At 48.6% G+C, this 27,807-nt stretch overlaps 1 protein-coding gene across 1 annotated transcript in view; it reads right to left on the bottom strand.

Moving 5' to 3' along the window:
- The window catches only part of MED13 (mediator complex subunit 13), a 1,552,815-nt gene that overhangs the window by 707,020 nt on the left and 817,988 nt on the right, over nucleotides 1–27,807 (bottom strand). Inside the window, exons 19-20 of the mRNA XM_085649419.1 lie at nucleotides 1,334–1,523; nucleotides 392–857 (exon numbers count right to left, since the gene is read on the bottom strand). Coding sequence (XP_085505545.1) covers nucleotides 392–857; nucleotides 1,334–1,523 — 656 coding nt within the window. The remainder of the gene's footprint in view (nucleotides 1–391; nucleotides 858–1,333; nucleotides 1,524–27,807) is intronic.

Genomic DNA, 27,807 nt, shown 5'->3' with positions numbered 1-27,807 from the left:
CCTCAGTCAATAGGATGCACTGCCCCGTTAATCAAAGCTTGATGTCAATGGAGAACCTGCAAGCCTATCAAACTTGCTATAGAGTTGAAAATTAAAGTCACTTTTCATTAGTAGGATTTATTTCTCTGCCGACAGTAATCCAGGATGGCAAACAGATCATTGTTATTCATAAACATTAATGATGGATTCCATGATTAAGAAACCCAATATCTTCAAAGTCTTTGTATTGTGCAACACCCTCCTAGTGGATCTATCCAGGCCTATTGTGTTTTAAGAATGACTATCTCCAAATCTGTGGGCATGAGTCGGATCTGATGAACAGAAATACTAATCACATGTTACTCTCTAAACCATTTTAATGTGGTCCATCAACTAAAGAAATTTAAATTACCTTTCAGAGATTTCTGCCTGTTGTATAGAAGCAGCAGTGGCAGCGGCAGCGGCAGCCGAGGCTTCCCCTGGAGTGCATGTGGCCTGAAGACTTTGTTGAGGCTGAGAAGGCTGCCCAGCCTGCTGTGCAGCTTGACCATTCTGAACTGCATTAACCTGTGCAGTTATGGTACTTGACGAGCCACTGTTCATGTTGCCAAAAGGAGGAAATGAAGATGGCTTGCTTGATAAACCACCACCTATGATTGCAGAAGAGGATGTAGAAGTGTTTGAAGTAACTGAAGGCATGGAACTGCTTGAAGAAAATGTTACTGTGTTCAGAGCTGCAGAGGTGGATGATGCAGTGCTTGAATTCCCCGTACCACTGCTCACTTGTTGGTGAATTGGTACGGAGTGGCTTGCAGTTGCAGCAACGTTGGGCTGTGAAAGTATCGAGCTGTCCAAAGTCTGAGAAGCAAGATAGGGACCTAAAAAAGATGGAAAGCTTTGTAAATCATTGTTCTAACACCTGTATACACACCATATATAGCTACCAACCTGTGGTACATTTACAGCACAAATAGGCTTAGAGCAATTTATAATTGACAAACTATAAAAAAATAAATGCTCGAAAACAGTAAGGAAGACTAATGATTTGTCTCTTCTGTTGCAATTGTCAGTCCTGATGCACTAAAATGCTGATTAACAGGAAGCACACAAATAATTATGCAATTTCCCCAAATGGTGAGAGCTTGTGCTTTTGGTCTGCTTTAGAAACATGTAAAAAGATAGAAAATATGCAACCTCACTGTGGGGAAAAATCTGTGGTCCACAGCTGCCTCAACTGATCAACAATCTCAAATCAACAATTTAAGTTACTGATTTTTCTTCAATTGCATACTGAAAGTCTATGCATTTAGCATAAAGCGCACCAGCAAGTGTGAAACAAGCAACAAATGCTTACCTAGGTCATATCTGCAAACTTGTGCATAAACTCGAAGTTTCGAAAATGCTTCATTGTTGACATTTGAGGTCTGTGTGAACCAATCAGTGACAGGACTTTCAGAGAGCCTCTTGGCTGCTGTAGATTCAACTCTCATAATGCCATCCGAGAGCAGCTTTGAGATCGGTCTATGTTGGCCAAGTCTACAAGCCTATGCAAAGACGTAAAAGCAATTTTACAATGGAATCTAGAACATCCTCCAAATAAACAAAAAAAAAAACTAATGGCGTTAAGAATTGACATATTGATAGTACACATTTAATATTTTTTTAATGCAGGCTTGTCCCTTCCCTTCCGAATATTTTGCAAACTGTAAACTATTCATGCAACATGGCCCAGTCCCAACAAAAGCATGAAGTCATGTCCTGATGGAGAACATTTACATTTTAAAAGAAAACTAAGCTTTAGACATTTTTATGAACAACTTATAAAGTTTACTTATTATGACTACTAATCTGAAATCATTTTGGTGTTATTTATATATAGCTTAATAAGCATGCATTGATGATCTTCCTTCAGCTGGAAGCTTGACCAGCATATGGTGCACATCAGTATAAAAGATATTTAAATTGCATGGGACGATCTACAAGAACACATGCATCAATATAAGGGTCTGCAACAAACAGTTGAACAATTATAATCAAACATGTTCATTTAACTTTCCAAAGCATGGTGTGTGTATATTTAGCATAAACAAATGGTGTGGAAGCAGATAGTTGTTCAGATAAGTAAATTATGCAACATTTCTTCATTAAAGTTTCATAAATTGTTATTTCCACTTTATGGTGTCCAGACAATATAAACTTTTAAGAGGAATCATGGCCATAGGAGGGATGGTGGCCTGGAAAATAGGAGGTGGCATGGGGGTGCTCCTGCAGTTCACATCTCCGCTGGGAAGACTAAACATATGAGAGTTACCTTTCAGATCCCAGAGTACTAGTTAAGGGTACATGTGGGAACACTGTGCTGAAGTCTATAGCAAATGCCTAAAAAATGTAATTAGCAAAAACAAGGAGCAGTAGCCTAGCCATGTGGACTGTCAGACAGTTAAAATGTAATCTTGTCTTAATGTACACAAGTCCTGTTTTATCAGACTGCACTTAAGAAATGTGATTCAGATGCCAACCAAGACTCATTATGTACCTCTTTGGAAGCTGTATGAGGCAATTGTGAACCATGTCATTCACTCATTTATCTCACTGTTCAGGCTTGAGCTTCATAGTACAGTTGTATTGTTTAGTCTATAAATAGGTTTAAGGAAATAAATTGACAAATAAACTAACAAGTACCCTTTGAATCTGTGGTGTCCGACACTGGTCAACAAGCATCAGAGCAATACCAAATGTAAAGAAAATCACCTATAAAAAATTATTAGTCAAGTTGATTGTATACAAATTCTTCCATGTGGCTATTTGGAATTCTGATTGTGGACCAACCTAAGACAACACAGCTGGAAGGCTTAAGTTTCACCCAAGTGTGAGAAATAGGGCTGGACTGCACAAACAACTCATTTGGCATATAGCATGTCTAAATACATCTTCTAGTGGAGTCTGACATATTCATAAATGCATGTGCAATTTAATAAGCTTTATTATTCGGACAAAAACCACAGAGAAATATCTACTGGCATCTTCAACTGCTGAATGCAATCAACTTTAGGATGTTCAAGGTTTCCATTGTGTCTCAATGCAGAATGAAATACACTGTTAAGCACTGCCACTTTATCAGAATCAATTTCTCCACTTTTGTAACTTAACATTTTGCCACATTAATACTGGTGCTTTACAAGTAATCGGGTGCACAATTTTGACCTCATGAACGAGATCAAAATGCAAAGCATTTGCCTATCAGGCAGTCATGAAATCAAACGAGATACTATGCAGCATAGCAGTTGTTTAAAGTTGTGATGGACTAGAAGTGCATACGCCAGCAGTAGTAATTATAACTAATCAATATAAACTTGAATCAAAACACCACTCACATTTAGTAAATGGTTTATGGAAACCAGTATGTGAGAAAGTGGCTCTGTATATACTGTTCCCTAATAGGTACAGGGTGTACAGAGTCCACAGTCCCCCAGAGGCTGATAGAGGTCAAAGTTAGGTATGACCTTACTCTCAAAAGTGGTAGCTTGGTCGAGCAGTAAGGCAGTACCAGAGGACAGTGTAAAGCATTTATTGTACACACTCAGTCAGCAAATGGTTTCACACACTCAATAACTGAACTCTAGGCCAATGGTTTATATATATAAAATATATGCTTGTTTTATTTTTAGAACCACAAAGGGGATAAAAATATACTTTCTCAGAATGAGAGGTTGAATATAAATACTTTTGTCTTAAGCAATAAATTTGTGTAAACAGTCACAGTTGGTTGCAATAAACAATCCTATTTCCTAAACATAACAATGCATTGAGCTCAATGGTAAATTCAGGTTATTTGTAATAAATTACTTTTCAGATTACTTTTGGAATTCCAGGTCTGGCTCCTAGAACCAGCCTGGGGTCAGTATTCAGAATCAAGTGATGAAAGTCGACTTAATAACTAATGATTTTTAAATAATATTTAGCTATTTCAAAAGTTAGCACTTAGAAAATATTTCAAAGAAAACATTCAATGGATCTCAATGGCAAGAAATTCAAATTGCAGGTAGAGTACTTTATCGTTACTTTAGTAATCCAGGACTGGGTACCTAGACCCAGGACTGGGGTCCTCATCAAAAGCAGGTAAGTAATTTCGTTTGCAGAAATGGTACGATTTTAAAAGAATATTTCAAATTTGCAAAAATAGACACTTAGAAGAAATTTCACAGAAAAGCAGACAATGGTTTCCTATGGGAGAAAAATGAGTTAGAGGTAAGTATAGTTGTGAACACTTTTCAGAGTCAGGGCTGGGCACCAAGATCCAGCACTGGGAGCTCACCTAGGAGCTCACCTAGGAGCAGGTGAGTAAATTCGTTTTTGTCACTTGGCTGATTTTTGGTGACTTTTTGCAGTTTTGAAAAGTTCACACTTAGAAGATTTTTGAAGAAAAAGCCAGTCAATGTTACCCTATGAGGAAAATGAAGTTAGCGGTTTAAGGGTAAGTACTCGACTGGCAGAGTTGAAATTCCGGGCATGGACTCAGGGGTCCCCCAGTGTTAGGTAGGTACAGTTGGTTCACCCTCAGCGGTTTCAGGACAGCCGGGTGCAGAGAGAGTTAGGCCCAATGTTATCCTATGAGGGATAGGGGGGCCTTGGTTGGTGGCTGCTGTCTGGCAAGCCACGCGGCTGTGGGAGCTGGGCTCCTGGTCACTCACTCAGGGCAAGTGGGGAAGTAGGTTAGTGTAGAGAGGGCACTGCCAGGGCCACTCGGGCGGCTGGGTGCAGGGTGCTTTTGAGCCTTCGGGCGCTCAATGGAAATCAATGGGAATGTTCCGGTTTGGAAAAAGGCTGCAGGCTCGGGGACGAGGAGGTTTCAGGTGCCACCACCACTTCGAGAGGTAAGTTGGGTAGTTGTAGGTTAGGTGGGTACCCCGGGATTGGGCACAGGGGGCCGCAGGGCGCCGGGTGCAGGGGTGCCTTTTGACGTCGGGAATCTTACCCTCTGGTTGATCGCGGTTGGGGTGGCACTTGGTTCTGAGGCTGCAGGCTTCCTCCGGGATGTCGAGGGGGGTCCTTGGGTGCCGGACTCGGGGTCACAGTCGCCGTGGGGTCGTCCTCAGGGTCTTTGTCCACTCCGGCACTGGCCAGGCTTGGCTGGTGCAGAGTGTTTTGGGTCCGCGGTTCCGGGCTGCTGCCAGGGGTTAAAAATAGGTTTCTTGAGTAGAGCCTCTACTCATGGGAGTCCCAGGGGCTTAGAGCCAAAAGGTAGCCAGGTCCTCCGGGGTTGGTGAGGTTGCTGTCCACGAGAGATGCCGCGCTGGTGCAGGTTCGAGAGTCGACAGGCCGGTAAGGCTGGGGCCTAAGCAGTTGGTATCTTCTTCTCTTTTTAGCAGCTGCAGGGCAGGTCTTTGTTCTTCTTGCTCTTCTTGTAATTTTCTATCTGGAATCTAAGGGAGGAAGGTTCAGGGTGCCCCTAAATACTAAATTTAGGGGCGTTACAGGTAGGTGAAGGCCAGGGACCAATGGGTCCCTGTCCTGGGGTGGGTACACCCCCTATCCTGCCTCTCTCCTGTGGGAGGGGGGCAGTAGCCTAATCCTGATAGGGTAGGGCCTCCCATCTTCAAGATGGCGAGAGCCCGGAGATGTGTTTCACCTCGCCTCCCCCACCTGAGGGGTGGGGTGGGCAGGCTGGCACATCCCCTGTCCTTGTATGGGGTTTCCGGCCAAGCGTCCCGCCAGAGTGGGGGGTTGCAGTGGCCTGGGGAAACTCCAAATGGCGGTATGCCTTTGAAGCTTCCCTTTGCTCATCCTGGGGGAGGAGATTTCTCACCTCACCCAGGATGTGCATTGTTGCAGGCCCGGGAGAGCAGGGGCTCTCCCACCCAGGGGTCCAGCAATGTGTCTGCTGTGTGGCAGCCTGGGCAGCCTCAGAGCAGACGTGGATTGTAGGTTAGCTGTGAGGGGGCATCTCTAAGATGCCCTCTGGGGTGCTTAGTACATTAAATCCCACACTGGCATCAGTGTGGGTTTAATGTGCTGAGAAGTTTGATACCAAACTTCCCAGTCTTCAATGTTGCCATTATGGTGCTGTGGAGCTCGTGTTTGACGAGCTCTCAGCACCATGTACTCTTAAATGGCAGCACTGCACTTACAGTGCCCAGGAATGGACCCGGGTACTGTAGGGGCACAGGGCTCCTGCTCCTGTGCCCACACCATAGGCGTAAGGCACCCAGCCAGAGGGGTGACTGACATATGCCTTGGCAGTGTAGGTGATGGGCATGGCACACAGATGTGTGCCATGTCGACTCTTTGTTTTGTCCTGCACCCAGACACTCAGCCTGCAAGGCAGTGTGTGTGTGTAAGGGTACAGGGCCTCTGAGGGTGGCACAATGAGTGCTGCAGCCCTTAGAGGCCTTCCCTGGCCACAAGGCCCTGGGTACCTAGGGTACCATTTACCAGGGGCTGACATGTGGCTAGGGTTTGCCAATTTGGAGTTTGTGTGGTTTAGGGAAGGAACATAGGCCCTGGGCACCTGATTGGCAGGAACCCAGGGTACACTCAATCAAAGTACATTCAGCAATTTAGCAAAAAGTGGGGGCATACCATGCAAGAAAGATGGCACTTTCTCACACAGTATCATCAAATTCATAAAAAAAAATAGGCACTAGCAAAATCAACAGGGTTTGCTTTTGAAAGGAGTTAAATGACCGTTTGGCTTTTCCAATGCTTTGTAAATGCTGAACAGCAACAGCAAAAAAACAACCTCAGTATGGTGAAGTACAAGCACACACTAACTTAATTTATTGGCCCAAGATGGCGGACGCCCATCTTTGAGCAGCTAATTAAGAAATGTGCACAAAGGCTTGAGAACTTGGGGCACAACTGAGGAGCCAGTGGGAGGAAATCAACACCTGGAGTAAGCTGTGCAGAGGAACAACAAAGTTGCTTAGAAAAAAAAAAGAAAGCTAATACCGAAAACTGCAAGGGACGCAACAGACCAACATTGAGGGGCAGCAGAGGGATCGGGCAGCAGCACACACAAAAAAACATGCATGCATAACCCATGAACTTAGAAAGAAAAGGAATGTAAGCATCTGATTGATGCGTGTAGTGCTATAGATTCACATGCTCTGCACACTCCTGCCACCGAGTGTTGGGTTTGGTTTGGATGTTTGCAAGTTGTTTTTCTTCAAAGTAGCCTTTCAAATCACGCACTTTAGTGACTTCTACTTTGGCTGGTAATGAGCAAGGGCACCGGCTCCACTGATAGATGGTTTTCTGCACAGTGGTTAAATATAAAGATAGTGCATATGATAGAAAACTACAGTGGCAAAGCAAAAGGTAATACACTGAGACGTGAGGTAACAGTGTGCATCTGTAACAACCAAAGGAATCCGAGTGGTAGGTGGGCGCATGGACTTTACAGCACTACATATCATTAACAGATGCTTACAAGGTAAGTAACAATCCGTTTGTAGCATGCGTGGCTGTAGATGCACGTGCTCTGCATAAACTGTAAAGCATTTCTTCCCCTAGCTGTGGTTAACCAGAGGATGTTGCATAAGATTAAAAAGAGTCCTTAATACAGCCTGTCCAACTTGGCGTGCTAAAACATCCACATAGTAATGGTAAGTGAATTTCTGTAGAATGGACTATGTAGCTGCTTTACAGATGTCAGCTATGGGTAGATTACCTAGGAACACCATAGAGGCTCCTTTCCTGTGAGTGGATTGTGGCCTGGGAGGTACCCCAAGTGGAATAATATGTTTTAGACTCTCCATGAAGGCTTCAACAACAGTGATACTGAATAAGAAAGTGTGTTCCCTCTTCTGCATGTAGGCAGCAATAGCAGCTAGGTGTAGGCATATGGATGTATAGTAGGGTGCCAATTGTTGTAGATAACACAAGATGTCCTGGAATGCAGTATTGAACAAATCTTTTCCACTTCGTGGCATAGCAGGACGGTGTAGTGGGTCTGCATGATGCTTTCAGGATGTTTGTGCACTTTTAGGGGAGGCCGAGGTAGCCAAATTCCAGGACTCTAGGAGCCAGATCGCCGATTAAGCTGCCTTCCGCATGAGAAGTGACCTGATCAGCAGATTCTGGTGGGGAACCACTGACATTTCTGGAAGAGTAGAGCACAACAAGTTACTTACTTTTGGTAACAATGTATCTGTAAGAGACATAGGTTAGTTATAGATTCCTTACCTTAGAATTACCCCCAGGCGTTGGACTGGATCGGGAGAATTTTTTCTCTTAGCAGTACCCATGCACGTTGGTAGGTGTCGTCGGTCGACTACGCATCAGTCTTCGTCATCATGGTCGCCAGGATGACGTCACAGTGCCTACTAAGATACCGCCTCTGCACGCTGATGTCAGTTCTACCACGACTTTCCACACCAGAAGTGCAGAGCCATGAAAGACACTGACCACTGGTGCACTAAAACGAGGGCCCTGTAAGGGAGTCCCTATCTCTAGAAATCAGTTCGCAGAGCGGGGAGGATGGGTGAGGCGGGGATGATGGGTGGGGCGGTAAGGAGTCTATAACTAATCTAGGTCTCTTACAGATACATTGTTACAGAAGGTAAGTAGCCGTCCCTCCGGAATGGACTATCCAGGCAGTAATGTCAGATGAACGTGTGCATAGATGCCCAAGTGGCAGCCTGTCATTTGCAATAAGTGGGACTCCACGTGACAAAGGGAATATGCTACTTACCAGTATGCATCTGTTCTTGGCATGTAGAGCTGCAGATCCTTGCACGTTGTTGTGGTCTTGGAAGAAATCTTTGTAGTTACGAGATAGGTGACTCCTCCCTTGGACGATAGTGCGCATGGGCATCAACTCCATCGTTAGATTGTTTTTCGCCATGATGGGAAATGATGGAGTTAGTAGAAGAGAAAGATGTCCATGTGTGATATCTAAGTAAGATAAAGCTGGAACAGATACAGGTCCTGGGGAGGTGGGTGGGCGTGTGTGGATCTGCAGCTCTACATGCCAATAACAGATGCATACTGGTAAGTAGCATATTCCGTTCGAGGCATATCTGCAGATCACACACTAGCATAGACTATGTAGCAGTATCTCTCCTAGCGGTGGTCACCTGTATCAGTTGCAGCAGTTTGAAATCAAGTTAAGGACAGCTTGGCCCACAGAGGCTTGTTGCTTTGCTTGTACGTCAACACTATAGTGTTTAGTGAAGGTGTGCGTTGTAGACCATGTGGCTGCCTTACAAATATCTTCTACGGGAATGTTCCCTAAGAATGCCATGGAAGCCCCTAGTTGGCGTGTGGAATGCGCTCTAGGGGGAACAGTTAGTGTGCGTTTAGCTTTCTGGTAGCATATTTGGATACATTCAACTATCCACCTAGCAATCCCAGATTTGGAGATGGGGTGGCCCTTATGTGGTGTAGAGAAAGCTACAAACAATTGTTTTGTTTTGCGGAAAGATTCAGTTCTGTCAATGTAGTAAAGGAGGGCTCTTTTAACATCTAAGGTGTGGAGAGCTCTTTCCGCTAGAGAGTTTGTGTTTGGAAAGAACACTGGTAACTCTACTGATTGGTTAAAATGAAAAGGAGAGTTGACTTTTGGAAGGAATTTAGGATTTGTCCTAAGAACCACTTTGTTACGATGTAATTGTAAAAATGGTTCTTGTATGGTTAAAGCCTGGATCTCACTTACCCTTCTGAGGGATGTATTGCGATAAGGAAAGCTACTTTCCACGTGAGGAATTGTAGTTCGCATTTATGTAGAGGTTCAAATGGGGGTCCCATGAGTCTAGTAAGAACAATCTTCAGATTCCAGACTGGAGCGGGTGGTAATCTGGGAGGAATAATTTGTTTAAGTCCTTCCATGAAGGCTTTGATCGCAGGGAATCTAAAAAGTGACAAGTGTTGTCGATTTTGTAAGTAAGATGCTAATGCTGCTAGGTGGAGACATATGGATGAGTATGCTAAATTACAACTCTGCAAGTGTAGTAAGTAGCAAATTATGTTCTGGATGGACGCATCCAGTGGGTGTACATTACTGTTAGTGCAGTAAATGGCAAATATTTTCAATTTTGCAGCATAGCACACTCTAGTAGTAGGTCTTCTGGCTTCTTTTATAATGTTCATGCAGTCTGGAGGCAGGTTAAGGTAACCGAACTCTAGGACTTCAGGAGCCTGATCGCCAGATTCGGTTGACCTGGATCTGGAGGTCTGATCTCTCCATGGTTCTGGGTTAAGGACAGGGAGAGATGCAGTTTTTGATGTGGAACTAGAGAGTTCTATTAGTTTTGTGAACCACCGCTGGCGTGCCCATGTGGGAGCTACTAGGATCAGTTTGAGACTGCTGCCTGTGCTTGCGTACTACTAGTGGAATTAGTGGGAGAGGCGGAAAAGCGTACGCAAATCTGCCTGACCAGTTCATCCATATCGCATTGCCCTTTGACTGCGGGTGGGGAAACCTGGCGGCAAAGGTTGGGCATTTTGCGTTTGGGTGTGGCGAACAGATCTATGTCTGGTTGGCCCCATTTTTGGAAATCGGGTAGTAGAACTTGGGGATGTAATTCCCATTCGTGGATCGGTTGTGTCTGTCGACTTAACAGATCGGCTATCTGATTGTGAACCCCTGGAAGGTGTTCTGCAAGTAGGTATATGTTCTGAGGAATGGCCCATCTCCAAATGTTCTGTGCGAGGGGGGACAGCTGCACAGAATTTGTGCCTCCTTGTTTTTGTATCTAATAAATGGCTGTCATGTTGTCTGTCCGGATGAGGACAGCCTTGTTCTGTACATGTAGTTGGAAGGATTTTAGTGCTGGGAATACTGCTAGGAGTTCTAGGTAATTGATGTGGAGCACTTTCTGTTGAGTGGTCCATTTGCCCTGAGTGGTGTGTCTGAGGAGATTGGCTCCCCATCCTGTGAGTGATGCGTCTGTTGTCAGCACTATCTGTGGAAGAGGCTCTAGGAACAGCCGCCCTTTGGACAAGTTTGTTATGTTCCACCACTGCAGAGAGCGATGTGTGCGGCTGTCCGCCAACACCAGATCTGCGAGTTGTCCGTGAGCCTGGTTCCATTGACGTGCTAGACATTCCTGTAAGGGGCGCATTTGAAGTCTTGCAAAAGGCACAATGAAGATGCAAGATGCCATCATGCCTATGAGCTGCATGAACACTCTGGCTGGAAGTGTTGTTTTTGAAATTTTGTTATAAGAGCTTGTATACTGGCTATCCTGGCTGGACTGGCATATGCTAGGGCTGTGGAGGTGTTTATGGTAGCTCCTAGATATTGGTGTATATGAGAGGGTTGGAGATGAGACTTGGGATAGTTGATAGTGAACCCCAAGTTGTGTAATAGTTGGATGGTTTGTTGAGTGTGTAGAACACATTGGTCTAATGACTTGGCTTTTATTAGCCAGTCGTCTAGATACGGGAAGACATACATTTGTCTTCTTCTGAGATGTGCTGCTACTACTGCAAGACATTTTGTGAATACTCTGGGCGCGGTTGTTACCCCGAATGGAAGGACTTTGAACTGGTAGTGCTGTCCGTCCACCACAAACCTTAGGTACTTCCTGTGAGCAGGATGTATGGGAATGTGGAAGTATGCGTCCTTGAGATCTAGTGTGGCAAGGAAATCGCCTTGTTGCAGCAGTGGGAGCACTTGTTGAAAAGTGACCATATGGAAATGATCTGAGTGTATATACAGATTTAGGGGTCTGAGGTCGAGTATTGGTCTTAGAGTCCCGTTCTTGTTGGGGATTAGGAAGTATAGTGAGTATACTCCTGTTCCTTGATGCTCTAAGGGAACTGGCTCTATTGCATGCTTTTGAAGCAGTGAGAGAACCTCTTGTTTGAGGAGAGTAAGATGGTCTGCGGACATTGGACGCTGTTTGGGTGGTATGTGTGGAGGGGTAGCTGTAAGTTCTAGGCAGTAACCATACTGGATAATTTGTCTTACCCACTTGTCTGTTGTGATGGAGTTCCAGACAGGTAGGAACTGTGTTAGTCTGCCCACGACTGGAGTGGAATGGTCTGGGGGAGTGGAGGAAAGTCACTGTTTTGTGGCAGGGGGGGGTGCGAGTGTTATTACCTCGACCTCGTCCCTTATTGTTGTTCCCTCTGTATCCGCCTCTGAAATAACCTCTACTGGGAGATGTTTGTGTATTAGCTTTAAATGTAGACGCGGTGTCTGCGCCCATATTTTTGGAGGCTCCTCTATAGAAGGAGCGCCGAAAGGAGCCACGCGTTTGTGGAGACTGTAATGCTCCCATGGACTTCGCAGTCTCCGTGTCCTTTTTCATTTTTTCAAGGGCAGTATCTACAGCTAGCCCAAATAGCTGTTCTTGGTTGAATGGCTAACTGAGTATGGTAGTTTGTACCTCTGGCTTAAAGCCTGAGATGCGCAGCCAGGCATGGCGTCTAAGGAGCACACTGGTGTTAACTGATCTAGAGGCAGTGTCTGCTCCATGCCACTGGAATCAAGCTATCCTGGCTGAAGAGGGGTGAAACCCCGAAACCGGTCCTAGGATGCTTGGTTCCAGTCCAGGGAGGACCTGGCTTGGCAGTTCGGTCTGGACTGTTCCCATGAGGCACAGGGTCAACACTGATTTGCATATGGCTGGGTTCAAACTGGAATGGCATGGTGAGCAAAAAAACGATGGATGAAGGCCCAGATCTCTGTACTGGGGTGAATGTATGACATTGTTCTGCATTCTGTCCATCAACTGTTTTTGCATTTGCTGCGTCAAGTGCACATTTAATTGATGCATTTGAAATTAGCTTGCCCTCTTGGATAAGGTCATTTGCTTGGGTTTTATACTGGTCAGGCAGATGTTGTAAGAGGTTTTCTAACTGGCCGTAGTGTGCCCTGTCAAACCATGCCAGTAGTGCTTGGGTGTTGGCAATACGCCAGTGGTTAGCTGCTTGTGCTACTACTCTTTTGCCAGAAGCTTTTAGCAGTTTGGATTCTTTATCCGGGGGTGGTGCATCTCCGGAGGTCTGGGAGTTGGAGCGTTTCCTAGTATTGGAAATGACCAGAGAATCCAAAGACAACTGTCATTTGATGTAAGTAGTATCTTCAGGAGCAGGCCTATATTTCTTTTCTATTCTAGGGTTAAGAACCCTGGCACGGACGGGGTCTTTAAATACTTCGGGGGCATGCTTAATGACTCCTTTGATCATAGGTAATATTTGCACCGACTTTTGAGATTGTTCAAGAGTATCCAAGAGGAAATCTTCCTCTGGTGCGTCGGAGTGCATTGTAACCCCATGATAAAGTGCAGCTCTATTTAATAATTGGCCAAACCCTAGGTGATCATCTGGGGGAGATGGTTTGGAGGGATATGGCTGTGGGTCTGGTAGGTCTGTTGAGATAGGAAATGCCCAATCATCAAGTGGTGAGGTGTCTGGATCTGTGAACGGATCATTAGGATCACCCCCACCCCCTAGGTCATCATCATCATCCGGAGGTGGTGTATGTGGTGGAGAAGTGACTGGTAAGGGTGGTGTAGGCAGAGGAGGTGGGTTATAAAGCAGTGTAGGAGAAGAAGGGGGCATAGGCGATGTTGCAGAGTCCTTCTTGTGTACAGGAACTGGAGCAGATGGTGGGTCCGGTTTTCTTTTTTTTTTTTTTTTTTCCACGGCCCAGCCGTGACATGGCCAGTTTTTGGTTGATATAAATCTTTTTCTGCCTTTGATCGATGGGATCTGGGTGATAAAGTTCTTGTTCCTCGGAGACATTTTTCGGTGCCGATTTTTTCAGTTCCGAACGAGGTTGTGGTTCCTTATATGTTTTGGCTTTAGGAGGTGTATCAGATTCCTTAGCCGGTTGTTTCGGTGCCGAGGATGGTGTCGGAGCCGAAGCTGGATCTTTAGGCTTGGGAACCTTCGAAGCCGGCTTTTCTGTGGGCCGTGGTGTTTTCGGCGCCAATTTGGAGGTGGAAGCCATCGGAGCAGATTTCGGCGCCAAGTGTTCTTTTGGCTTCGGTGCCGAAGGTGCCGGTGGGACAATGACATGTGGTTTGCTCGGTTCCGAGCTACCGGATGGCTTGTCTTTTTTATTCGGAGCCGAGCCCGGAGGCGGGGCTTCTGAAGGAGGTTTTCAGTCTCGACTGGGGCCCAAAAGGCGAAGTCTTGACCACTGCCTTTGGTTTTGGAGGGGTTGGGGCAGGGGCAGTAGTACTCGCACATTGCCCAGGAGTGATGAGGTCGTCTTGAGTCTTCTGCCTCGGAGATGATTTCGAGATCCTCTGAATCTTCTTCTGGGACATCAGGGCCTTCATCAAAGATGTCCTCTGGTTCCGGGGCTGGTCTCTGTGCCATGATGTGTTTTCTAGCCCTTCGATCTCGAATGGTCTTTTTGGATCGAAAGGATGCACAGGCTGGACAGCTGGACTCGTCGTGGTCAGGTGATAGGCACAGGTTGCAGACCTTGTGGTGGTCACTGTGCGGAAATTTAGCTCCACACTGGGGGCATTTTTTGAAAGGCGTCCTTTCCATGAGCCGTAGGCCATACGGCGTGGATCGGCCCAGCTGCCCGCGTCGACGTCCGGAATCGAGCCGAATAAATCGATGTCGAAGATGATTCGATGGTTTTTCTGTAAATTTTGCGCTTCGAGAAGTTTGGAATTGAGATTTCCAACCGGAGCGGAAAAGTTGCATCCGAACCCAATGGCAGAAAAAAAACAATCTAACGATGGAGTTGATGCCCATGCGCACTATCGTCCAAGGGAGGAGTCACCTATCTCGTGACTACAAAGACTTCACCCAAGACAACAACAACGTGCAAGCATCCGAGCCCAACACCAGATGGCGATCTATGCTAGTGTGTAATCTGCAGCTCATATGCCTCGAACCAGTAGTTGCTGCCGTAGCTCTAGTGGAATGAGCCCGAAACACCACTGGATGTTCCTTTTTTGCTAAAGCGTAACAAATCTTTATACAAAGTGCAACACATCTTGAGATGGTGCGCCTTTGGACAGCCCGACCTTTCTTGGCACCCACATAGCCAACGAAGAGTTCATCGTCCACCTGAAAGTCTTTAGTGTGATAAAGTAGAAGGACAGTGCACGCTTTGGGTCCAGACCGTGGAGTCTCTCCTCCTCCTTGGAAGGGTGTAGAGGTTAGAAAAAGGTAGGCAGAGTGATAATTTGTCCTTGGTGAAAAGAAGTAACTACTTTAGGAAAGAACGAGGGTCTCGTCCTAAGCGACAATTTGTCCAGATGCACAGAGAAGAAAGGGTGCTTATAGGAAAGAGCCTGAAGCTCACTCACTCTGAAGAGGTGATGGCAACAAGAAAAACAGTCTTAAGAGTAAGAAGCCTGAGATGACAGTTGTGAAGAGGCTCGAAGCGAGCACACAAGGTAAGACAGATCAAGGTTCAAGTCCCACTGAGGCATTATGAATGGAGATGGAGGAAAGAAGTGAATAATGCCTTTAAAGAACCTATTAACAATAGAGGACTTGAACAAAGAGGGCTGTTCTGGTAGCTGAAGAAAAGCAGAAATGGCTGCCCGATAGCCTTTAAGAGTGCACAGAGCAGAGTCCTGGTGGGCCAAAGGAAGAAGGAATAAAATAACTTCAGAAAGAGGGGCTGAGAGGGGATCCACAGCCTTTGCTGTGCACCATGCCACAAACTTGTCCTAGTGGAGGGACACCTGGCTGCCAAGATGACAGTACAGACTTCCGATGGAAGGTCCAAAGCGGTCAACTTTCGCCGCTCAATCTCCACGCAAGGAGGTGGAGGCTGGACAGGTTTGGGTGGAGAAACGTCCCCTGCTGCTGCGAAAGAACATCCTCCCGAAGGAGCAGTCTAATCGGAGGATCGGAGCTCGGGGTATCAGACTCTTCATGCCCAGTCCGGGGCCATAAGAACGACTTGAAAGGTCACGCTTGATCTTCAGCACTTGGGGCAGATGTGGTACAGGTGGAAAGGCTTACAGGAAGCCGCAGTTCCACTTGTGACGAAAAGCGTTGCCGAGCAAAGGCCGCCTTGGAAACTCCAACGCGCTGAACTGCTCATACTGTTAGATCTGTTTACCACCGAAGAGAACATGCAAAGGCTCTCCCCACTGCTGAAAGAGAACTTGCAGCAACTCCGAGTGAAGACACCATTCATGATCCACCAGGCACCGACTGATGAATTCGTCCGCTCTGGCGTTCAGAGAAATTGCCCTGCCCCACCCGCCCCGTTTGTTGCAGCACCACATGGCGGTGTGCAGTCTATGAATACCTGCACTGCATTTCCCTTGAGGGAGGGAAGCAATACCTTCAGTGCCAAGCCAATTGCCCAGAGCTCCAACAGGTTGATATGGAGGCCCCACACTCCGCTGGAGACCAGACTCCTCTGATCTCCACCTCTCCCAGGTGGCCGCCCCATCCCAGGAGTGATGTATCGGTAACCACAGTGAGGTCTGGTTGGGGCAGGGAGAGAGATCAGCCTCTGACCGAATCCTAGTTCGTTAACCACCACTGCAGTTGTTGCATCATTCCCTCCGAGATCTGGAAGTAGTCCAAAAGAGTCCCCTGATGCTGCGCCCACTGGAACTTCAGGTCCCACTGCAGAGCCCGTACAAGCCATCTGGCATGAACCACCAGCAGGATGCATGAGGCCCAGCAGCCTCCGGGTCATGCTCACCAAAATCTGGGCTATAGGCTGAAACATCGTTATCATAGCCCAAAATATCCCGGATTTGCTGTTCGGGAGGATAGACCCGAAACTGCGCTGTGTCTAGAACAGCCCCAATGAAAAGGAGCAACTGAGAGAGAGTCAGGTGTGACTTCAGTACGTTGATAGTGAACCCCAGCAAATGCAGGAGGTCCATCTTAGTCTAGAGGTGGGAGAAGACCGCCTGGGGCGAGCCCGCCATCAGCCAGTCGTCGAGATAGGGGAAGACTGGAATCCCTGATCTGCGCAGATGAGCTGCGACTACCGCCATCACTTTCGTGAACACCCAAGGGGCGCTGGTAAGGCTGAAGGGGAGCACGGTGAACTGAAAATGCTTGTGGCCTACTGTCACCAAATAGGCGACAGCCATCGAAAGGCATTTCCTGCAGAGTTGCTTGGACACCATTCTCAACCAGGAGAAGCACCGAAGGGCTACCGACGTGGCAATCGTTCTGCCCAGTGATTCGGCGGTATCCAGTCCACAGCGAAACGTGAATTTAGCTGCGTCTCTCCCATCTGCCATGGCCTGTGAGACAACGGCACAGGCTTCATCCAGACACTGAGGAAGCACTTGTGCAACCGTATTCTAAATTGTATAGGAGCATCGGCCCATGAAGCATGCAGTAATCATGGATGCCAAGCTGGAGGAAGTGAACATGAGCTTCCCAAGATGATCCAGCGTCTTGAATTCCCTATCTGGAGGAGCAGAAGGGAATGCGCCCTTTGAAGAAGAAGCTTGGACCACCAAGCTCCGGGGGTGGGGGGGTGGGGGGGGGGGGGGGGGGGAGGGTGATGTAAGAGGAAAATGGAATTGTCCGGAGCTGGGTGGTGGCGGCGGGCAATTGTTCGTTTCACAGGAGCCCCTGTGCTGGGCTTGGGCCAAGTGCCCAGAAGGATGTCCGTGTGGGCTTTGTTGAAGGGTAAGAGTTTGAGGAAGTTGCCGTAGGTGGAAGCAACCCTGTCAGGAGATTAGTCCTTACTGCCACTGTAGGGAGTTCCAGGCGCGGGGCCTCGGCTGCACTGCGCACCACCACAACATAGGACGCTCCCTCCTCTGTAGCCACGGTAGGGGGAGAAAGCATGCCACGGTCTGGTGAAGTGTCTAAACCACTGGCTTCACCCAATCCCTCTCTCCAGCCCGGTTCTTCCAGCTAGTCTGCCAGAGGGTCCAGGGACCACTTCCAGTCCTCATCACCACCTTCAGGGCGATAGGGAACACCTGGGATGAACAAGGGAACAAAAGTACCTTCCGGCGTCTGATTCGTCATCGGCTAACGTCGGTCCGGGTCTATCTCAGGGATGAGGATGGAGAATACGTCGGCTGGGAGCACGGCCCACACCATGGGTGTCATCGCCGGGATCGACGCTGGGAAAGGTCTAGTAAGATTGGCCGGGGCCGATTCGGCTCAAGGCCTGGATCCACAGGGGCCCTCCGGTGCCAGGGCCGGAGCCGCTGGAATCTAAGGCTGACTCCGTGGGGCACGAAAGGCACGCGAGCGGAATTGGGCTGCCCAAAGATACAGTGAAGGGCTCCGTAGAATGTACGAAGCTGGGCAGGGGACGCCCCAGCTCCCAGGACCAGGGAGAGGTGTGGAGTCACTGAATAAGGCACCGGAGACGGAGCCATAGAGCGACAATGCTCCGGATCCAGAGTAGCACGAGCTGACCGACGGTGTTTCTCCGACGCCTTCTTGTGCTTCGACTTACCCGAGGAGTGCGAAGACTTGGACATGGTGTGGTGGCTCAGTGAGCGGTCTCAAGACTTTCCCCTCGAGCGAGACCGGGAGCGATGCAGAGGCGACTGCCGGGCCCCCAAGAGCTTTCGGGACCAATCCCGCAAATTCTTTCAATTCATGGCCAGACAATCGGAGCACGACTTTGGGTCGTAGTCGCGCTCCATACACCAAAGACACACGAAGTGAGGGTCCATCAGACCTCAGTTTGTGACAGACTTCGCAAGGCTTGAAGCCAATCCGACGATGGGACATCCCTTGTGGACCAGGAGTTGATGGATCGAAAAAAAAGCAACAAAAAAAAGCGACAAAAGTTGAAACAAACTGTCAAAAAATGACTCTCCGGATCTTGGTTAGGCTGGCACGGAAAAAAGAAGAACCGACGTCAGCACACAGGGGCGGTGTCTAAGTAGGCACTGTGACATCATCCCGGCAGCCACGATGCAGAATCGAGGGACGCTACCTACCGACGCACAGAGGTACTGGTGAGAACAAATTCTCCGGATCCGGTCTGACAGGGGGTAATTTTAAGATTGTCTGGCCTAAGCTGGGAGCCACCAGGATACGAGCGAAGAACGTCTGCTGAAGCTTCCGGCACTACCCCACAACAGCAGGAGTAAGACTTCCCGCTCGTGGTCTTGTTGCCTCATCCTGCTTAGCAGGTTGGCATAATAATTGCCCACTCCTGGAAAGTACTCCGCCAGGAGGTGCATCTGATGGTTAATGGTCCAATAACAAATGCTGTGAGAAAGTGCCTCATGACAAGGTTAGCCCGCACTTATTGCCTAGACATTGATGAAGCTTAGACTGTAGTGCACAGAGTCCCTGACAACCAGGTTCCCGGTCCCAGCGCTATTTTCTTAAAAACATTCCCACAGTTGGTACGTCTGACCCTGCAAGTCCCTAGTGAGTAGTACCCTGGGTACCAAGAGCCTGAAAGCTGAAGAGGGTCCCTGGGACCCCCTCACAAGGACCATGTGATGTCAAAAATGACAAGGTTGACAAGGCACCCTGCTTGGGTGCCATGCCAGCCAGTACTGCTAGAAGGGAAAGGTAAGTCGCCCCTCTAGCAGGCCTTGCAGTCTTAAGGCAGGGTGCACTATGCCACAGTTTAGTGCATATCTGCATGAGTAGATATGCCTCTACAATAATTTAATCGATTCTTAAATATTGTAAGTGCTAGTAAAGCCATAAGGAGTACCAGACCTGGAAACACGACAACCTGAGTTCCCAAACACCACAATGGCTTCACTGAAACCAGGAGTGTTCGTTACCAAACTCCTCCTTGTAATAAATCCCCACTGATGCCAGAGTGAGATTTTTTAAACCATGCACCCAGAGGGCACCTCAGAGGTGCCCCCTTAAAACCTACTGACCCCAGTGTGGTCACTGACTGACTTTATGCAGCCTGCCATACACAAATATGTTTCTGGACCCCTGGGTGGCGAGCCTCTGCTCTCTGGAAGCACAAACAATGGACATCCTGGGTGGAGGTGACACCTCCTCCACCAGGATGGGAACAGTGCTCGAAGGGGAAGCTTCAAAGGTTAGCCGCCTTTGTAATGCGACACCCAGCCAACTGCTGCTAGCAGCAGCTGGCAACCCTCTATTTACATCCCCACTTTGGGCAGGAATACCGTCGAGTAAACTTAGAAGGACTGGGAGGTGTGCCCACCTTTGCCAACTTCACCACTCAGGTGGAGGAGGCTAAGTTAAGCATACTTTTCAGTCGCCTCCATCAATAAGATGAGGGGACTCTTCAAATCAGGGTTAGGACTCTGCATCTTGACAGCACTCTTTAATTTTATTTTTTAATAGTTCACCAGATACTTCGGTCAGTAGCATAAACATACTTTAAGCAGAAATTTTCACACAGCAATTTACTTGCTCTACGCCTACATGCATACTAGGAACACCATCCACTCCGATTGCCCGCTATCCAGCGTAGGCCATTATGCATTTCAAATCGAATACCCTCCTAATCTATTAAAAAACGCTGCAAAAAACTTTAAACTTAACCTACTCAAGCAATACCCTGAAGCACAAGTTACTACTTGTGTAACAATGTATCTGTAATAGACATTAGTTAGTGATAGATTCCATACCTTAGAATATCCCCAGGCATCAGGCTGGATCTGGAAAGGTTTTTCGCTAGCAGTACCCCTGCGCGTCAGTAGGTGGCGTCGTGCAGCTCCGCGTCCGTCGCTGGTGTTCTATGCGCCGAGATGACGTCAGGGAGCCTACTTAGGCGCCACCCATGCGCGCTGACGTCAGTTCTGTACAAGAGTTTCTGCGCCAGGAACGCAGAGCCATGCAAGAAACTGACCACTGGAGCCATAAAACTAGGGCCCTGAAAGGGGGATGACCTTAACCCTAGAAATCAGTTCGCAGAACAGGGAGGATGGGTGGGGCGGTAAGGAATCTATCACTAACTAATGTCTCTTACAGATATATCGTTACACAAATAGTAACTTGTGCATCTGAAAGAGACACGTACGTAATCGATTCCTTACCTTAGAATAGATAACCCTGCAATACCAACCCCGGTGGTGGGTCTGCGAACCAGATTACACCATAAAGTCACGGAGAACAGAACGGCCAAAGAAGCGGTCTCTCTGGACCAGACTGTCAAGGCAGTAATGCGTGGTAAACGTGTGCAGTGAGGCCCACATAGCTGCCTGACAAATGTCCTGCAAGAGGACACCGCGTCCCAAGGCAGCAGTGACTGCCGTTGCCCTGGTAGAATGGGCACGCAGCCCTACAGGAGGCTCCTTCTTAGCCAACCAGTAACAGGCCTTGATGCAGAGAACGACCCACTGAGAGATGGTCCGCATGTGCACAGCCGGACCTCTTTTGGCGCCCACGTAGCCAACAAAGAGCTGGTCATCCACCCGGAACGGTTGTGTGCGCTGCAGGTAGAATGACAGCGCACGTTTTGGATCCAGACGGTGGAGCCTCTCCTCTTTTGAAGGATGTGGAGGCGGAAAGAAGGTGGGCAAAGTGATGGACTGCCCGATGTGGAAGGGCATGACAACCTTTGGCAAGAAAGGACGGGTCCTTAAAACCACCTTGTCTGGATGAACAGAAAGGAAAGGAGGTTTGGAAGAAAGAGCCTGGAGCTCACTCCTCTGGCAGAGGTGATAGCTACCAGGAAGGCCGTCTTGAGAGTGAGAAGACGCAAAGGACAGGTATGAAGGGGCTCGAAGGGAGCGCACATCAGATATGTCAAGACAAGGTTTAAATCCCATTGAGGCATTTTGAACGGCACAGGATGAAACGTGTGCGTAATGCCTTTTAGGAAACGGTTAACAACCGGGGACTTAGAAAGAGAAGGCTGATCTGGAAGCCGTAAAAAAGGAAGAGATGGCCGAAAGATAACCTTTGTTAGTGCCCAGAGCAGAGCCCTGCTGGGCCAAATAAAGAAGGAAGAGAAGGACTTCAGAAAGAGGGGCAGAACGGGGATCCACAGCCTTAGTTGTGCACCATGCCACAAACTTGTTCCACCTGTAGGCGTATACCGTTTTAGTGGCGGGCCACCTGGCTGCCATAATGACATCACAGACTTCGGGAGGAAGATCAAAGGCTGTCAACTGTCGCCGCTCAATCCCCACGCATGGAGGTGGAGGCTGGACAGGTTCGGGTGGAGGACCGTCCCCAGCAACTGCAACAGAAGATCCTCCCAAAGAGGCAGTCGGATCGAGGGATCGATCACCATGCTGAGTAGCTCGGGATACCAGTATCTTCCTGCCCAACCCGGAGCCACAAGGATGACTTGGGCCTGGTCGCGCTTGATCTTCAGCACTCTGGGTAGACGTGGTATAGGCGGAAAGCTATACAATAGACCGCAACTCCACTCGCAACGAAAAGCAGCGCCGAGCGAGTGCCGCCTTAGAAATTCCAACACGCAGAACTGAAGACATTGCGCATTTCTCTTCGGTGGCGAATAGATCTAACGAAGGCTCTCACTACTGTTGAAAGAGACCTTGCGCCACGTCAGAGTGCAGACGCCATTCGTGATCCATCAAGCAACTGCGGCTAAGTTCGTCCGCCCTGGCGTTCAGAGAACCGGACAGGTGTTGAACCATCAAGGTGATGCCCTGATGTTCCAGCCATGTCCAGAGGCGCAGAGCCTCCTGACCTAGGGTCCAGGACCCCACCCGCCCTGTATGTTGCAACACCACATGGCGGTGGTGTTGTCCGTGAACACCTGCACCACACTTCCCTGGACAGAGGGAAGGAATGCCTTTAGGGCAAGTTGGATCACCCAAAGCTCCAACAGATTTATATGGATCTGGGACTCCGCCAGAGACCAGAGGCCTCTGATCTCCGCCTCTCCCAAGTGGCCTCCCCATCCCAGGAGGGACGCATCAGTCACCACTGTGTGCTTCGGTTGGAGAAGGGAGAGGGATCTGCCATTGATCCAATCGCGATTCGTGAGCCACCACTGCAATTGCCGTGCCCTCCAAGATCTGGACATGATCGGACAGGTTGCCCTGATGCTGCGCCCACTGGAACTTCAGGTCCCACTGCAGAGCCCGCATATGCCATCTGGCATGTGTCACCACCAGGATGCAGGAGGCCATCAGGCCCAGAAGCCGGAGGGTCATCCTGACTGAAACCCGGGACAGAGGTTGAAAGATCGGAAACATAGCCTGAATATCCCGGACTCGCTGCTCGGGAGGATAAACCAGAAACAGCGTCGAATCCAGAACTGCTCCGATGAAGGGGAGCCTCTGAGAGGGACTCGGGTGCGACTTCGGCACGTTGACGGAGAACCCCAGCAAATGCAGGAGGTCGGCCATAGTTTGAAGGTGGTTGACGACTGCCTGGGGCGATCCAGCTTTAACAACCACTCGTCGAGGTAAGGGAAGACTGACACCCCCGACCTGCGCAGGTGAGCTGCGACCACCGCCATCACCTTCGTGAACACCCGAGGGGCGCTGGTAAGGCCGAAGGAGAGCACGGCAAACTGAAAATGCTCCTGGCCTACCGTGAACCGCAGGTAACGCCGGTGGGCCGGCAGGACAGGGATGTGAAAATATGCGTCCTGCAAGTCCAACGCTACCATCCAATCTCCTGGGCAACCAGGACCTGAGCCAGAGTCAGCATTTTGAACTTCTCCTTCCAGAGGAAGCGATTGATGTTCCGGAGGTCCAAAATGGGGCGCAGGCCTCCTTTGTCCTTCTTGGGGACCAGAAAGTAGCAGGAATAACAACCTCTCCCTACCTCCGGCCCAGGAACGCACTCGATGGCCCCCTTGGCCAATAGGGCCGTGACTTCCTGCTGGAGAAGTACCAAGATCCCCCGACATGCGGTGGCACCGAGGTGGCATGGCTGGAGGGGAGGACTGAAAGGGAAGGGAGTAACCCCTGCGGATGATCTGCAACACCCACTTGTCCGAGATTAGTTTTGAGGGCCACAGTAGGGAGGATCAAGGCTGAGAACCTCCTCCATGGTAGGCAGGGAGAGGCAAACCCCAGGTCAGAGACGACGTCGAGGTTGCCGACATCCTCCAAGTCGTCCACCCAGTCCTGCTCGGAGTCACACTGACGGGCAAGAGGGTCCTAGAACCCCTCCCAGTCGTCCTCCACCTCTGTCGTATGGGGAACAGACCGTGGCGGCAGAGCTGGGGCAGGAGAAGGAACAAACGGCGCCGCGTCTCAATGCGGATCGCAGGCCAGAACAAAATGGTCCTGGAACCTGGGCAAGTGCGGGACGATGGGCACCCACTGCAGTGCCGGGGGCGCAGCAGAGGGTGGCGCTGGGGCCGTAGCCAGCCGCGCTGAACCTAGTGGCGCCGGGGCCGGAGTCAACGGCGCAGGATCCTGTGGCAGCCCAACAGGATCCGGACACTGGACCGCGGGGCCCGAAGGCGCGCCGGCGGGAGCCTGAGGCCTAAAGAGGCGGTCCATGGTAGCAAGAAATTCTTGCACCTATTCGGGAGTCGCAGACGGACCCGGGTAAGATGGGTAGGCCGCGGGACCCCCAGGCTCCAAAGGAGCCACAGGGGCAGAACCTCGTCCCCCTCGTCCACATCCCAGGACCAACAGGGGGACTTCGGAGAGCGAACTCACTTCTTTGACTTCTTTTTGTGTCGTTTCTTACCCAAATCCGAGGGTGAAGACTTGGAGCCCGAGGAGCGACGACTGGGGCCCCGCGAGCGTTCCCAGGAACGGTCCCTGGACCTGTAAAGGCGCTGGGACGAGTGCCGGACCTCCAGCAGCTTCCAGCGCCACTCCCTCAAGGCCTTCGGGGCCATGGCCCGACAGGACCGGGAGTCGTGGTCGGTCTCCAGGCAGTAGAAGCAAACATCATGGGGGTCCGCCATCGACCTATTGCGACGGCAGGCCAACAAGACTTAAATCCAGGTAATCCCTACGTGCACCAAGGAGTACAGGAGACAAAAAGTCTCAAAAAGGGTAGTCAAAAAGTGACTAAGGTACGTGCTCTAACCGGACCAGCGCTTGCTGGCGCGGAAAAAGAAATAACTGACGTCAGCGCGCATGGGTGGTGCCTAAATAGTCTCTGTGACGTTATCTTGACGCGTACGACACCAGCAACGGACGCGGAGCCGCATGATGCCACCTACAGATGCGCAGGGGTACTGCTAGCAAAAAAAACTTTCCGGATCCAGCCTGACGCCTGGGGATATTCTAAGGTAAGGAATCCATCACTAACGTGTCTCTTTCAGATACTCGTCACTGATGCTTAATATTGCAACTCAAAAGGCGTTGCGGTTAACAACCTTATCTTCTTCACTAACCGAAGATCCCAATGGAGAAGAGTACTCACTGTCATGTTCTGCTTCAAACCAACAAAGAATATAGCACACGCCTCCAGAATAACCATATTGCCCTCAGCAGACCTTAATGATAAACGTGCAGTGTCCATTTACAAAAACCAAAATATCCTCAAAAGCTTCGGACACTAATTTGGAACAATTTGACAAAAACACAGTAGATAATGTACAGGAAATTCAGACTATTCAAAGTCCTTCTTCCAGGTTGAACTCCCCAGCCCCTTCTGTCACCTCTACATCCTCCCCCATTACTACCTCACCTGCTAGGACCCAACACGACCACTCCCCTTTCACTATAAATAAGCCCACTTTGGTAGGAACAAAACCTTGTCCAGCTAGGATAGACTACCCTAGTCCATACACTTGTGATTTTACCTTACCCGCTCCACATTCTTCACTAACACTCAAAACGTACACCCCAATAACAGAGCAGCAACAATGCGAATACCAGGAATTCAGCTGGTGTCTCTTCCCCTACCTCATCCTTGCCCCAAGGAACACCCCACACATCCACTATGCTCACTAACACTCTGGTTTCTAAGGACTCATGGCAAAAGACACCCAGAGACAATGGCATCCTGATTCCTCGTCCCCACCAATTGGTCACCTTAAACAGTAGCACACAACCTTCCAGCACCTCCCCATTGATCAACCGCCCTGACTAAACAATACCCACTCAGTTGGTCATAGCTCCCGCCGTTGAGTGGCCAGTCTCTACCTACCCACATCACATCCACCCACTCCTTACACCCTACCCCCCCATTGAGAATAAGTTGACAGACCTCAAGAATGAATTACATCTAATAATGAAGGAGCATAAGAACCTATCACTCCACCCCCCCCCCCCCCGACTAGACAGACCTCTTAAAGTAGGAGGGGGCTTAGCCTGCATCTTTCGATCACTTCTCACCCTAAAACACACAAAAACTGATCCAGTGTCCTCTTTTGAATACATGGGCATCGAACTATGGAACAACAACAACTTCGTTTGTTTACTACACACGATCTATCACCCCACACTGGCAATAACCATCTCTTCGTAGAACAAATAATGGAGACCACATCCTCCCATTCGGACAAAAATCTGATGCATATCTTCCTGGGTGACTTCAACCTTCACTGGAACGACGCAAAGGATCTGTTGCTGTGCACTCTTAAGGCCTTCATCTCTGATCTAAACTTCACCCAATGCTGCAATGGTCCTACCCACAACAAAGGATCCACCCTAAACGTAATCATTGCAAAACACAAAGTTATTCAAGTAGACACCATCACCCCCGCCAGTGACTGGTCGGCTCATTACCTATTTTTTTTTTTTTTTTTTTAACTACTTATATAGAGTGGCGCTCAGGCAAGTTCAACCTCGTAAGGCCAAACAATGGTCAGGAGACTTGAGGAACATCAATTTGAATGAGCAAACTGCCATCAGTAATAAACCTCTTCTACCGCCCCCCCTGTCAAACCTTGAGGACCTCACCGATCACTACACTCATTCCATGGCTAATATTATCGACTCGATTGCTCTTAAAAAAAAAATCAAACTAATTCCCAGCAAACTATCCAAACCCTGATCAGTTGCTCCCTTACTAATGAGACGCAAGTGAAGGATGGCGGAGAGAACCTGGACAAACTTGCCTTCTGCTACAAACCTCAAACTGCAGATAACAAGCACGTACAACAAACATATCCGTAGTGCAAAGGCCGACCACTTCAGATCACAACACGTCACCAAAAACAGGCCGAAAAAACTGTTAGATATCATCAAACAGTAAGCCAATCCCTCACTTGACCAACAATTACACTCAAGGACATAACCCCAAATAACGAGGAATTCTCTGCACACTTCATAGAAAAGACTAGAAAAATTGAGTTAGAATTACTAGGCATCACTACACATAGTTTATCCCAATCCATTACCTCTACCTCACCCCTGTGGATAGCCCCCTCTCTGATTCACTGCATTGCTCTCCAAAAAACCAATCATTATGGAATACCTTCAGACGCCTAGACGACATTGAGTTATTTGAACACTATCTCTTCATTAAAACCCTCAAGCCATTTCAATGATCCTCTTCCAGCCAACCTCTTCAAAGATCTTTTATGCTCAGTGCTACCATTCTGGTCTAAAAGTATCCATGAATCTCTCCAGCAAGGCCTGATCCCTGACAGACTCAAAATGGATCAAGTTATCCCCATCCCAACAAATACCAAATGCGAACCTAACGGATCCCAACAACTTCAGACCAATTACCAACATATTGACTTTAGCCAAACTACTTCAGAAATGTGAACACACAACTATGTAATCACATTGAACTATTTCAACAGCTCGACCTTCACCAATCAGCATTCAGATTGGGTCACAACACTGATACTGCGCTGAACTACATTGCGGACGACACCTTGAAACTTCTGGACCAGAATGAAAGCTGCCTTCTTATACTTCTAGATCACTTCTCTGCAAATAGAACACGACCACTTGATTGCTCTGCTGGAAAAAAGGATGGGGTTAGCAGGCTCAATCCTAAATTGGTTTTCCTCATTCCTACACAATAGAACTCAAAGAATCAAAATAAACCAATCCCCTTCCAACAGTTCCCATGTCTCTATAGGAGAGGTTCAAGTTTCAGCACTGTTGCGCACGCTCCTCAACCTATTCATGGAACCTCTCACTG

This window comes from Triturus cristatus, chromosome 3_2 (assembly GCF_964204655.1).
Source record: "Triturus cristatus chromosome 3_2, aTriCri1.1, whole genome shotgun sequence".
Taxonomy (NCBI): Eukaryota; Metazoa; Chordata; class Amphibia; order Caudata; family Salamandridae; genus Triturus; species Triturus cristatus.
The sequence above is the reverse complement of the archived record's forward strand: the minus strand, read 5'-3'. Positions and strand labels throughout refer to the sequence as shown.